The 14,563-nt window shown below is 37.2% G+C and overlaps 1 protein-coding gene across 2 annotated transcripts; it reads right to left on the minus strand.

Annotated features, from left to right (window-relative positions):
• Positions 1-1,406: 1,406 nt before the first annotated feature.
• anp32b (acidic (leucine-rich) nuclear phosphoprotein 32 family, member B) lies at positions 1,407-13,072 on the minus strand. 2 transcript variants are annotated; one of them, XM_084715199.1, is made up of 7 exons: positions 12,408-13,072; positions 8,857-9,006; positions 8,645-8,767; positions 7,110-7,302; positions 6,271-6,395; positions 6,089-6,155; positions 1,407-2,099 (listed from the first exon to the last, which is right to left on the minus strand). In XM_084715199.1, exons 1-7 carry the CDS (start codon positions 12,459-12,461, stop codon positions 2,014-2,016), a joined length of 798 nt encoding a protein of 265 aa, XP_084571325.1. In that variant the 5' UTR covers positions 12,462-13,072; the 3' UTR covers positions 1,407-2,013. The 2 variants fall into 2 exon arrangements, with proteins under 2 accessions (XP_084571325.1, XP_084571324.1); XM_084715198.1 differs by having other exon boundaries at positions 1,407-2,102; positions 12,408-13,061.
• Positions 13,073-14,563: the final 1,491 nt, after the last annotated feature.

The raw sequence follows: 14,563 nt of genomic DNA on the forward strand, positions 1-14,563 counted from the left end.
TGGGAACCACTGCTGTGCTCAATTTTTAATTTCCATAAAGTCTGTGAAGTGACCTCTTCCTCTTCCAATGTAAGAGATGGGGGACAAAGTCTGCAGTTCTGAGCATAAATGCATTTAGCCAAAGCTAACATGAGACGTTGGTAGTTTGAGTTGGACAAATCGAATGGAAATCTTCCAAAGTCAGCCCTTTCAGAAAAAAAAACCCAAAACCAGTTCACTTTATGTTACTAATGGAGGCAATTTCGTACTAAAAAGACTCAACTTTGGAAGATATACACGGGTTAAACTATCTCAGACTGGCCTCATACTGCTGAACTTTTATCAGGGTTTCTGCAGGTTTCAACAAGTGAAACTGAAGTCCATTTTAAGAATATTATGAATGCAACTAAAACCTACTTCGTATCAATTCTGGCAACAAAAAAATATGTTCTAGCCAATGCCAGAAACAGGAACATGGTTCGAAACACCTCACCTAGCTCTTCTTTGTATAGAAGCAGCAGGAGTTAACCTTGCTTGTGCAGAGAGGGTCCATGTTGGTTTCATTTTGTAGTTGTTTCGATGTGATCAACAACTCCCCCCCTCCCTCCAAACACATGAAAAAGCGGGACAAATGTAACATTACCTTCACAACCCAATCAATTTTTAAGACACGTCAAAATCGTGTTGACATTTCAGGACTTAAACCTTAGATGTTTTTACTTCAAACTTTTTACAAAACCACAGAAACCGCTTTACACACAATGAAGACTGTGGATTCTCTCCCTCCTCTCTTACATTGTTTTGAATAAAAAAAAAAGTCTCATGGCAAATTTAGAGAGGAGTAATGATTACAGCAATTAATAGCTCTTTCCAAATACAAATTGGCATGTGAGTCTTGCATCAACATAGATAAGTTAAAAAAAAATCTAAACCTCTTTTAAAGCCTTTAGTGTGAACTGTTAACAGTCTCCGTCACTACAGAGTATGGCTGCAAGTAACAATTATTTTTGTTGTTGATTACTTTCTCTTTTAATTGTTTTGTCTGTAGTGTCACAGAATTGCGAAAAATATCTATCACAGCTTCCCAAAGCTCAAGATGACATCTTTGAGGATCTTGTTTTGCCCACAATTCAAACATACTCAGCTGACTGTCATAGAAGAGTCAAAAAACTAGAAAATAATCACATTTAAGAAGCTGGAAGCAGGGAATTTTGACCTTTTTTTCCTTAAAAAGTTGCTCAACCGATTATCAAAACAAGTGGAAAAAAATATCTGACAATTGATTAATCCCTGCAGCTCTAGAGAGAACATGATGTAAGCATAAGAGCAGGGGCAGATGAAAGAAAGGGACCTTATGACCATCATTTCATGCCTTTACGTAATTTTTGGGACACCAGAAAAGCAAGGCAGGACGAGAGAAAAGCACAAAATGTTAACATTTTATTTACAAAGTTGTTTTTTTTTTTGTCATACAGAAAGTAAAAATGTAGCTACAACCTTGATTTGTGCAACAGGCGGCCACACTAAAAATTATGGCTCGCTGGTTGCACAGCTGCTATAGCAATAATTTTATTGGGAAAAATAAGGAACAGAAAAAAAAAATAAAAGACAAAAAATGAGAAATAATAAACCCAACAACAAAAAATAATTCATCCAACAAAATATTAAAAGCACAGACCCAAAACTAGATACCAGTCCCAAAGTCCTCACACGGGAATACATAAAGAGGGGTCGACAGTGAAATTGTGGAATGCTGAGTGCTGGGCTGCCTGAGAACCTCGGGGCCGTGGGGTGGGTGAGGTGGAGGGTGTTGGGTGGCTCTCAGTTCCGTGGGGAGAGGTGGGGGGAGAAAAAAAGGGGGAGGGCAGCTCCACATGGCCCACCCATCCGGTACAGTCTTGCCCCTTAAAAAGAGCTCAGAGCTGGGGGGGTAGACGTGGATTACAAAGGCGGTGCGAGTCGTAGGAGGGCGGACGTTCGGGTTTGTGGGGGGAGGAAGGGTAACTCGGTAGGCTCTCGTTTTCAGTCTTGCTCTTAATCGTCGTCTTCATCGTCGTCGTCGTCGTCGTCGTCCTCATCCTCTGGGTCTCGCTTTCTCTTCTCGCCTTTGCCAGTTTCTGCTTCTGGGGGCAAAGAGAAAATCTGTGTCATGTGGTGTGTCAGCGGTGCCAAGATCATGAAACCGTGAATATAGAAGGAATATTTTAAAACAACAACAACAACAACAACAACAACAGGACTCAGTCAAGTCCTTTAGTCCTTCGGGAATCACACTACACAGCATTAACAGATCTACAAAATATCAAGGCTTATTTACATTTATTTAGTGCTAAATATTTCAGCATTATCAAACATTTAGTCATTCCCAAAGACTGGGTCATGACCTACAGGTGGGTCACAGGAGATTTTATTTGGGTCACCAAATAAATAAATAAAAGACTATGGAAGAAAGTCTGCAACATTTAAAATCTGTCTATCTGCAGTACACCTATTATAAAGCATTTAAAATGTGTGTATTGTTTTACTGATGAGAGGAAAAATGAGAACCTGTTAATTCTGCCTAAATGTACTTTTTTGTCTCATTTATGAAGTTGGCCAACATGTCCTATGATGTAAAAACAACATTTCATCTTCAGATTAACTTAAATCTTGGAGTTCATGTATTTCAAGAATTATTGAGTCACCTCGTTGAAGTGAAAGTAAATGGTTAATATTTCAGTATTTTCAGTTGAAACCATTTAATTTTCAAACACCCAAATAATGACAAATCAGGTTCACAGCTCACTGTGAATAATTTTTGAATTACATTTTCTTTGAGTTTCTGAACTCAAAAGATTCTCAAGTTTATCTAAAGAAGAAAAGTTAATTATCTCAACTACATCAGCAAAACGTTTTACAATTTTCTTTTTTTTTTTTTTCAAAACTTAAGCATTTGATTGAAAAATCTGTTACAGTAAGCTGCCTTGAAATTTTGAGTTATCTCAACTTCAAGATGGCCTGTTAACTCAGCCTAAAAACACTTATTTCTCATTTATAAAGTATTTAACATCTATATATACACGTTTAGATAATATAAGGTGGTGTGGAAATGGCAGTAAAAATGGTCAGGAATGTTCAGTAATGCACAAATTAACTCCCAAGATTAATTAATAAATTAATTGTTTAGGCCCGTTGTGAATTGGGCAGCAATGGTTTGTTATTTTTAAAAAGTGGGTCCCCAGAAAAAAAAGTTTGAGAAACAAGTCTGCTCTGGTGTGATGACAGGGAATGTGGGCAGCGTTTAAGAATGGTCCCTATCGTGTTTTGCTGTCTCTACATGTTATAATGTTACACCAATTAGCAGCTCAAAATAACCAGTGTAAGATATGTATCTTCAGTAATGACATTTTTCAGGATTTAACCTGAAGTTTCAAGTTTCACTCAGTTTCTGTTTAAATCTTTCAATTAACATTCTACCATTTTTTACATGTAACTAATCAAGTATAATGTCTTACTTTAGATAGGCTTGTTTATACGGATATAGATAAAATACATAAATATATAATTCAATAAATTAAATCAAATAAATAAGAATGACATTCGCAAAGAGGGGAGGCGTTTGTAGCAGAGCGGCTTCAGTTCCAGAGGAATACAACAATAGTATTAGTGCTATTCTGTTACAGTCTATTACAACAGCCCATCACCTTCGTATAAAATGTCCATTTTCAGTTATACACTTGCTGTCATATGTTCTAATAAACCCTTTCGAGTCTCTGCATCCACTGGGTTATATTTGGTGGTTTTTACATGCTTCCAGTTTACCATTTCTAGTTCATTTTCTTGGCAATAAATAAAAGAATCCTCAGTATGTACCTCTGATCTGTGTGCTATATCTCTTTAAGTACAACTGACAAAAATATCGAGTTCTAGATAGGCCTGTGTTAGGAGGGGTCGGTTATCAGTAATCACTCAAGCAGAGGCTCCGTGAACTTTCAGAACTCCTCTGCACAAATCTGCCACTGTCAACAGAACCACCAGCAGGTGTCATATTATTCCTGATATTAGGTTTTTATTAGTCATTATCAAGTTCACCTTTGTACCCCTAAATGTTCATGTAATCAACATTCTATACGCACATTTCCTTAAATAACAATCTGCAGCTTATGTACAAATAACATGTAAAATCTGAGGGTCATTGTCCCTACTGGACCGTCCTGCGTCCTCCTTAATAGCAAAACAGCCTTTTCCATCCGCAGTTTAAATAAGTTTGACTACTGACCTTTGCCCACAAACATCACCACACTTAAAAAACACAAAAGGCAATATGATAATATGAACTCTTGGTGTCTACACGTATCACCAAGTTCAGTGCAACACTTTCTAATGCCACAGTTTGATTCACTTAAGCCAAATTTACATTAAATGTGAAAATAAAGGTGTTAAAAGATATATTATCAGTTCAAATTTAATAAATAAGGAAAAATGACAAGAACTGGTTGAGTTAAAGAATATTTGCCAAATACATTTATTAGTGCCCAAAAAATATATTTGTCCCTAAAAATATTAATTACTACAATTGTCCGACAGCTAGTGTCTGAAATGAGGTTATATTGAGGTAGAATTACCAATTTCTATGTCTGTGTGTAAGTCGTGGTTTACTTTATAGTCAATACACGGCTTTACAGTCTATTGTAAAATTAATCTAGTCAGCTTCTTCAACTGTTGTTGATTTTTGATTAAATATTACAAGGCATGTTGCACTACTAAATAAATATTTAATACCTTTTAAAACAAAATCTATGACTATTTAATACTTAAAGGCATTCTATTATGAAATTTAGGACATTTTAAGACTTTTTAAGAACCTGTAGCCTGTGTAGAATGATTTTGCACTTTGGCTTTTAATAATCACGAGTAACCACAAACAGGAAGAATAGGACTATAATTAAGTAACATGTTGAATTCAAACAAAGATTTTGGCCCAAATCATGAAGGGTAACTTAGAAGTAAATGTATGTTTTTGAGGTAGCTAATTGTATATAGACTGACTTTGTTGTGCCTATCAATGCTTCAAAATCAGTGAGATTTCTTCATATAGGCAACGTTTTCAACTTATTTTCGCACAGTACAAAAACAAGATATTTAACTTTCAAACTGATTAACTTTGTTTTTTTGTAAATAAACACTCATTTTTGGATTTGATGCCAGCAACACCTTCCAAAAAAAAAGTTGAGACAGAGGTTTGTCAAACACTGTGATACACCACATTTTCTTTTTAAAACACTCAGTAAGCATTTAAGAACAGAGGACTCTAACTCTGTTGAAGTGTGGAAAGTGAAATTCTTTCCCATTCTTGGTTGATATATGACTTTAGTTGCTCAACAGTCTGGGGACTCTGTTGTTGATTTCTTTTTTCCCCCCCCCAATAATTCACCACACATTTTCAGCTGGAGACAGGTCTCAACTGCAGGCTGGTCAGTCTAGTGCCTGAACTCTTTTACTATGAAGCTACGCTGTTGTAACATGTATAGAACGTGTCTTGGCTTTGTTTAACTCAAATAAGCAGGAGTGTTCCTGAAGAAAGGCGTTGACTGAATGGCATCACATGTTGCTCCAAAATCTCTACATGCCTTTCAGCATTAATACCATGGGCACTGACACACCACCATATCAACACAGATGCCGGCTTTTGAAGTTAGCCCTGAAAACAATCTGCATGGTCCTTTTTACTCTTTAGTCTGGTGGGCACAGTGTCCATGATTTCCAAAAACAGGCTTTTTTTGAGCAATCCTCAACTTTCCCAGTCTTTTGTTGCCCCTGTCCCAACTTTTTTTTTTTTAATGTGTTGCAGGCATATAATTCAAAATGAGTGCATATTTACAATTAAATTCAATGATCTGAACATTAAATAACTGGTCTTTGTACAGCATTCAACTGAATTTAGATGAAAAGGGATTTTTATTTGATTTACAGAGTACCAACTTTTTTGGAATTGAGGTTTTATGAAAAGAGATCAAGGGAGTGTTGTATAATAAGTTTACTGTGCTGTTGTAAGTTGTTGAGGTGCCCCGGGTTTATTGCGTTTTTACTATGTTTAAGGGAGTGTTCAAACAAAGGAGACAGTGCATACCCTCATCATCTTCATCCTCATCTTCATCTTCTTCATCCACTTCCCCATCCTGACCGAAATCTTCCTCCTTGGTAAACAAAATTCAGTGAGTTAAAAAACAGAAAAAAAAAATGCATCTGAAGTCCTTGCAGGAAAACGGTCAGCCCAATAATTCCCATCAAGCTTTTTTGTTTTTTTGTTACCTCATCTTCGCCGCTGACTTCATCATCATCCTCTTCTCCCTCTACCTCCTCTTCATCTTCCTCATCATCATCCTCCTCATCAAAGTCCTCCTCCTCTCCGTCCTCGTCTTCCTCCTCCTCTCCCTCTGCCATACAAAAGTAACAACAATCAGTCAATGACAAAGAAAGTGAAATCACACTGTAAACAAAGTCCGTTATAAACAGTTATAAATGTTCAAGGTGAGAAACACAGTAACTGTCCCGCCCCTTTTGGAACCTCGTTCAACTTTATCCTTTCTTGTTTCTTTGTACTAAGACATGCTATAAGCTAGGCTTGTCTGTGCTGAAAAGAACTAACTAGTTAGCTAATCTACATCAATCGTTCGCTAGCTTGTTAGCAAGTGTTTTGTTCTGTAGGAAAAAGCTAGATAACTATCTTGCTAATCTGTATCAGTCATTAGTTGGCTAGTTAGCAGGCGTTTAGCTAAGCTTAGGTGTGACTATGCTGCTTTCTGTGCGGGTCCCCAAGCATCATCTTTCAACCATTCTTAAAATTTGTTTTTCTTTTTAACATAGACAAGCCAAGCACATAGTATATCTAAATACAAGAAAGAAGAAAGCTGACTGAGACTCCACTGGGTACTCTGCTGTTATTGGAGGACAGAACAAAAAGGGGCAGGACTTAGGATGGGTCAATTGTGCTGTGTTGAAAATCAAAGTAAAGTTCCAGGCAGGCAGCTATCATGACATTAAACTGTGTTCTCATATTATTTAGCAGTATATTACTCACATATTCAATTTAACAGCTGTTACTGTGGACTAAATTGTATCATTACAGCAAGAAGCCGAGGATGTCTTACCTTCATCTTCATCGTCATCTACGCCGTCTCCGTCCACCTCTCCGTCAGAGTCAGAAGCTTCCCTGTCCTCCATGTCATATCCATCCAGGTAGGTGAGCTGAGGCAGCAGCTTGAACACGCTCTCTCTGTAGTCGTTCAGGTTTGTCACTTCACAGTTGAACAGGTCCAGACTCTTCAGGTTATCCAGCTTTTTCTGTTGATCAAATGCAGTGAAGAGCTGCGATGAGAAACTGCCACTGAACTGCTGTCATGGTCATGTCTCGAGTTTACGATACTACATGCCAATGTGTGTATACAGAGATGGCCGGTATTCCAATTAAATGGATCTAAAACACATATTTAATTACTTCAGAGTATTTTGTAGTTTTTATTTTGTTGGGCAGAAAAAATTAATCTCAAATAAGAAAAATTTTTATCTGCAGGTTAAAAAAAAAAAACTGTGCAACAATTAGCCGAATCACAGCCTCTGCTCTTGTCCTTGAAGTTTCTCCCTACTGCAAACTCTTTAACATTAAAACACACAGGTTATACTGACATTAAACTGTCCTGATAACTGATATGGAGTGTAAATAAAAAAATAACCTCTATGTTGCGTTATAATTCCTATTGCTGCTCCCAAGTTTCTCTTTTGCAACAGAAATACTATTTTCATTCAGTCTCAATGACACCAGTTAAACAGTTTAATACACTATTGTACTGACTGTATATGTTGTGAATGTACATTACAGTGCATTAACCATGTTAGCCACGATAGTTCAGGTAATTCCATCACTGTATTTTTAACTTGCAACTGCAACTAACGATTATTTTCATTAGCGATTAATATAATAAATTTTACGATTAACTGTCAGCCTAAAAAATCTGGGAAATTGTTCTTTGTTTTTTTATAGAGCCTAAAGTGACAAAATTAAACAAGTAATGGATTTTTGAAATAGTTTACAATTTTCTTTTGATCGATTAATCAACTTAGCTCTCGTGTGCATAATATCTCTGGTTGTATTAGGACATTGTAAGAATAACTACTTTGCGGCAATGCTGGATTTAGATACGCAATTCTCTGGATTTTTTATGTGATTATTTTCTCTATAAAGTTTAATTTTCTTACCTGAATTAGAGAAGAAGTAGTAAGTAGAACATCTACTAGATGACAGAATAAATTTCTATTTCTAGAACTTTACTAGAAGAATTTGCTCAAAGGTCTAAAGTCAAATAATTACTGGAAATTCATATACATGGATATTAAGTACATGAGCTTTCAATGAGGAGGAACTCTCAAGGAAATTTTCAGGGTCAGTTCAAGCGAAACAAGAGCTTTTTAGAATATTAATATCCAAATATACAGAATATTTAAAAAAAAATATATGTATGTATATGATTTACTGTAATCACGTTTACAATGACAAAGCTGTGTGAATAATATTTTGTATGATTTTTCATAGTGCTTTTTCTAATTATAATATATTTTGCGTTAACATGATTTAAGACAACAAAAACACAATGTTGCATGCAGATGGATGTATGTGGCGAGTGCATACCAACGGTTCCAATGTGCTGATGTCTTTCAATTTGTTGCCACTCAGGTTTAGATGTGTGAGGTTGGGTAGTTTCTCTGCTAAAACATCAAGGCCGCCGCTGATTCTGTTGTCACTCAACTCCAGCTGAAAGATAGTAAAAGGAAATATTACTCTCGCTGACACGTGTCACAATTCAGCTTTTACATGGAGCTATGAAAGTGAGACTTGTTTACCTTTTTGAGTTTTCCTAGTTTAGGCAGGTTGGAGACTGTTAGTAAGTTAACATTTATCAAACTGAGGAACTCCAGGTTGACGAAATCAGCTGTGAGGCCTTCGAATTTTCCTTCAAATGATCGACAATTGTCAAGAACAAGTTCTCGTACCTGAAATACAGAAAAGTGTAACATCGCATTAAAAAGCATCAATTTACACTTGGGCTGAAAGACATGCAAAAAAATGAATAAAAAAATTTAAAAGTCATATGTAAGATCACAATTTTAGTGGTAATTTTTGCTTTTCATTTTCACTCATAAATAAATATGTCGATGTCATGTTTGCTGGGGTCTGCACTGGGGATAAATGATTATGAAAACATATCTAATTGCAACTATTTTGACCGATATTGTAATTGCAATATGATTTGTGATATCAGACTGAATGAGAATTTTTAAATATCTATATCATTATTCTCATTTTCACTGAAAAGCATTCAAATGATTATGGTGCGATTTCAATGGGGATCTGTACCAAAGATGTTTTCTTCAGTCTGTAGAACATGATGTGTATGCCACGACATCTCAACAGCGCATTAATATTTAATTTAAAATGGTATTCCAACACCATTGGTCTCTGGTGATTTGAAAATCGCAATAGGCCACACTGCAATTTCAACAAAATTTTGATTAATTGTTCATCCCTAGTCTGCAACAAACCAGCGTGTTCCCATAAGTCTAGAGAATATGATTTGCAGGCCTGGGCATCTCTGTAAGACCACAGGTCTTCATTTATTATGGTATGTCAGGCCAGATTTTACCTTTATCAAACAATTACACTTATTACATTTAGATTTAGGCTGCATGATATAGTAAAAAAAAAATCATGTTGCGATTATTTTCACTGAAGCTGTGATTGCAGTATACGATATAATTAGTAGAAATGACCAATTTTGCATCACAATTTTATTTTTTACTGGGGTCTGTACCAAACAGACATTTTTTCTTAAATCAGGGGAACAAGACTTTTAGGCCAGGGCATCTATGCAACTCTACAGTACTTCATTAAAACAATATTTTCTCACACATTTTTCCTTTTTTAAGAAAGTGAAATTTGGTTCTGCAATTTGGATGGTGCACTTAGCCATATTGTGATTTCGATGATATTGTGATTAATTGTGCAGCCCTAATTTGGATATTTCTATTTAAATATTTTGCTCAGCCCTAATCTCTGCTGTTTTATGCATTCAGTGAAGCTATACTCATTATTAAATCATGATTAATCTAAAATAAACCAAATCTACAACATTTCAAAAATATTTTTACAAACGGTCTTTTCTAAAACAAAACAAAGTGATTTTGCAAACTAAATCATCGATAAAATAAGCTAGAAAGCAACATAACCATAATGCTTTTAATAGGTGATGTTGTTGTTAAACAAAGGGCCCTTCACGTTGTGCAAAATAATCAAAAGGCATTTTGTATTTGCTGTAAAATATAAGAAAAACAAGTCTGAAGGCGGAGTTACTTTGAGTCAGTTAAAGCTAACACTGGTTGCGCAATTCAGCGTTGGACAAAAACGTTGCAAAAAAAGTTGTTGTCAACCGTCAAAGATCACGATTTCTCGTGTAAAACACCGAAATGGACACTGTGTCTCCGTCTAAAACCACCCCGAATCACTGTGTGCTTAATATATCCGGGCTCGACAGTTAATGAGTTGGTTTCTTCGAAACGAGGAAGAGCAAAGCAGTAGCTTCCCATGGCCTGCTGATGCAGTCACTAATGACAAATGCAATGATTTTTGTGAGCTAGCTTGCTACAGGCTAGCCATTGCCCCTTTTAAACGCTGCCGTGCAGTAGAGGAGCAGCTAGAGAGCTCTGTCTGTCTGCCCGCCATTAGCCAACCCAACAGCAACGGAAAGGATTGCGAATACACCCTTAGTAAAGATTTTCTTTTTTTCTCGTTAAACCAGCTTTCATTGGGGAAGTGGAATATTCTTTGTCGTCGAGCGAACGACCGTTATTGGCAGTTTGTTACAGGGTACTGCATCGCTTTCAGGTCGAAGTGGCGAAGGAAATATATTGAGAACGGAAATTTAGTAAAAACAAAGATGGAGACAGTTCCTTTCTCCCAGAGCTTCAAAGACGACAGAATGACAACATGGCGATTCCTGAGATACAGTATGCAGTTCTCTGAACACTTCAATGGCAAAAAAAGGCTGTTTAGAAAGAGTAATTATCGTTACTTACACATTGCCTAAGATATTTTTCGATGTTAAATGAGTTTTATTTCATGCATGAATCGAGATGAAACGCCGGCCGTCGAGTTTTTGGCTGCCCACGCATGAAGCGCGGTGCGCCGGATCTCCCTGTCATTCAGGCAGGCTGGCTCGGTTAATGAAGCCGACAAATCGAGCCGTTTAGTTGCAAACAACGTCAAGTTAAGCTTAATTGACGATAACTTTAAGGGAGAATCGCTGTTTATCATGTTTTTGAGTTCACGTGTGGATATATTTTGTTGTCTTTGATCGGTGTAGCGAATGGGGGTAATATGGCGGGAACAAAAATACTAAGTTAGGTGGCCGCTGCTGCTGTCTGAATGAGTCTGATCGCCAGACTTCATTTAATGAGTGTGCACTGTTTAGACTGGTACATGCAATGTTAGACGGAAGGGCAGCGTAGCCGCTACACAAAGTGTGCAAGCTATTTTAGGGAATTAACTGCTGCACACTCCCTTCAAAAAACTTACAAATCGCAACAGCTTAAACGTGACTTTAACAGATCAGGATTGCAGGACCAGTTGGCTATCTGATATAGTTTGTGTAAAAACGAGCTTGCTAAGGTTAGAGTAACGCTGGCTGAACGCTTAATGGTCAAGGTATGGATGACTCGTGAATCAAGTGACTGTTTTTTGTTGTCGCTGCTGAATCTGGCCATTTGATATTAACGTTAACGTACTCTACGGAAATTTCAGGGCATAACTCGTGATCGTTTGACTACACGTTACCGAAATTCAATTTTTGCACGAACGCCTTGGAGTTGTAAAGAGCATTTGTGATAAAAAAAAAAAAAAAAAAGCGCCCCATTTTAGCAGTTATGCTAGCAGCAAACATGGCTTCCAAGGTCTGTATAAAATATACCACTCTATGAATGCCAAACGCGGCGCAGGAGGAAAATTTCCTCACATATCAGCGTAAAAAGAAGTTTACTAATTGTGCTACAACGGTGGAGTCGAGCCGAATCGTGTGTGCACCACTGACCAAGGAGGCTGCGAAACGGTTAAAGCACTGCAATAATGCCAGCAAGCTGAGGAATCGCCGTTTCAAAGTAACGATTGAATATAGCTTTTCTCGTCTCGTTGCCCTTATACGCCCAATCCAGAACAGTATAGCGGATTAAGCTTGTTGTGCGAGTGTTTTCCGCCCTATTATAAACGAGAAACATAATCTAAAGCCCATGTGGTCACCATTACGTTAGCCACACAGGTCACTCGCAAAGCAAAAAAAGTAGCAAGCTGGGCTAGCAAGGGCTAGCCAGAAAACTAAGGGTTGGTTTTAAAAAGCACGACTCACATCAGACGGTGACCTGTTTCTTAGCTCCAAGTGGATCCTCTTTCTCATGTCCATCTTGCCCTATGAAAGTTAAACTTTTCTCTCTTGGGTTTTGGTGGGATCTTCAGTCCAAAGGCAGAGATGCCCTAATGGAGGGAGAATATAGGACTGTATAATGAACTGAGCCAAACGCTAAGTTAGTCGGAGAGAGGAGAAACCATGGAGGGAAACGGGACTGAAACAAAATATATGCTCAACAGCGCCATCTGCGTCCAGAACCGCCCATCGCCTCCACAAAGGCATTGCAGTCACAAAACATGACGCTGCCCCGAAACAGTGCCATGGTGCAATTTATTTCTGCAAGGAAACTACTGTGTTATGTTTAGAGAATACTTTCGTCAAGCTTTTTGTCAGTAAAGTCACTGTTATTAAATGAAGAGAGGGCAGAATACATGTTTGCAGTTTACACAACACAACATTCAACCAATTAGACGTCGATAAAGTAGGTCAAATTGTGAACTTTGTTTATCTTCTTAACTTAATAAAGTGTAATAGCTTTAAAACATGACCGCGTTTTATGTTTTTATATTGTTACTGTTTCATATCCAGTTTCTGTGTAAAGCAAATGCCTAACATCATAAAGAAATCCTGTTTTGAATGTTACTCAAACCTGTTGCCCCCCCCAAAGCTAAAAACCATCTCCTTTGTTAGATTTAATTGTAGCCCAGTCAGTGGTGATTTCTGTAATGCTTAATTGTCATAATTTTGATCAATAAAACTGCATAATGGATAAATTGTGTTGTACTTTTGGCTCACAAAGATTCAGATTCTTTTAACCGTTTGGACACATTGCAAGAAAGGAGGAGGGGTGTGTTTGGTTTGCAGTAAAGAGAGCATTGTATATGCATATGGAGAGCAGGGCACCCCCTCTCTAACCCCACCCCCCTGTACTTCCTGAGACGCCAGAGCCCTCGCATAGAAGTCTACTGAGTATGAATTGTTGATTCTTATAAATTCAAATATATATTAGCAATTACATTCTAAATTTTTGTTTGGATTATTGATTTATTTTAAGGTAATTTAGTATTATAGTGAAGTGTTAACACAAGTGAACATAAAATCCAGGCTATCATGCTGTATATTAACTATTCAGGGCACAATATCCAAATAGTCCATCTTTGGCCTTATGCCATTACATGTATAGAATATACTGTATATGCATATAAAGTGCTAGTAATTCAGTGTTTAGTAGTTGAAAATGTGCACCAGAAGATGGCACTGTAATATCTGCTTTGACATTGCTCAAACTTGGTTATCATTGTGCAACAGTGAGTGTGAGTGACAGCCTTTTCTGCTTTTGGCTGTAACACTATTGCTGATAATAATCTGACTATTTTGGTGTCTGACTTATACCGGCTGAAGAGTTAACTGTATGCAGCTGTTAGTCTTTTAAGATGTTCAAGCTAGTTTGAATGTGTGACAGTGTGTGCAGGAATAAACACTAATATTTACAAGCAGTAGCCCCATGAGCCACCAAGACTCTACGCTTTGATCACCAAAAGTACATTTTTGGTGGCCCAAATTTAAGAATGATACATAAAAGGGACTTTTTTGTTGCCAGATGTATGATAATTCTTATATTTGTATTGTATTTAATCAACTGTGCGATATATGATAAATAATTCCAAAAAAGGCTTAATGTACTTTAATTTTGAAATCTCCATAAACCCACAATGACACCTTGTATAGGAGCGACCAATCACATTAGCACCGCACAGATCAAACAGCTGGTAGAGCAGTGACACAGTCTGGGGCTTTTATTGTGAAGGGTAATAACAAAAGGAGTAATTGTGTGATGGGCTGCAATTGTTTCTGTGTAAAGTTGCTTGTTTTATTGAGATGATGGAGCCTGTGTGCACTATGGTGCACATGGCAGTTTTGCCATTCAGTGTTATATCCTGCCTCCTTCCCAGGTTGTTTATGTATACAATAATTTTTTGTTAGAATATGATCATTTTAAAATGGCACTATGATATTGCAGGATTTTGCATCTGGCAACACTGTCAAATGAGAAATAAGCTAATCTTCTAGAAACTGGTGGCACACACCTAGGGTTGGGTATCATCTGGATTTTAAGGATTCTGATTGGTCTTAACAATTTTGGTCCCTAATGATTC

This window comes from Lutjanus erythropterus, chromosome 3 (genome assembly GCF_056507025.1).
Source record: "Lutjanus erythropterus isolate fLutEry1 chromosome 3, fLutEry1.hap2, whole genome shotgun sequence".
NCBI classification, from domain to species: Eukaryota; Metazoa; Chordata; class Actinopteri; order Lutjaniformes; family Lutjanidae; genus Lutjanus; species Lutjanus erythropterus.

What these genes read in the sequence shown, in the direction of transcription:
- anp32b (XM_084715198.1), bottom strand. Translation starts at nt 12,461, where the DNA reads ATGGACATGAGAAAGAGGATCCACTTGGAGCTAAGAAACAGGTCACCG. An exon ending in GAAACAGGTCACCGTCTGAT is followed by an intron (nt 9,007 to 12,407) that starts GTGAGTCGTGCT and finishes TCTGTATTTCAG; the next exon opens with GTACGAGAACTTGTTCTTGA. An exon ending in AACTAGGAAAACTCAAAAAG is followed by an intron (nt 8,768 to 8,856) that starts GTAAACAAGTCT and finishes ACTATCTTTCAG; the next exon opens with CTGGAGTTGAGTGACAACAG.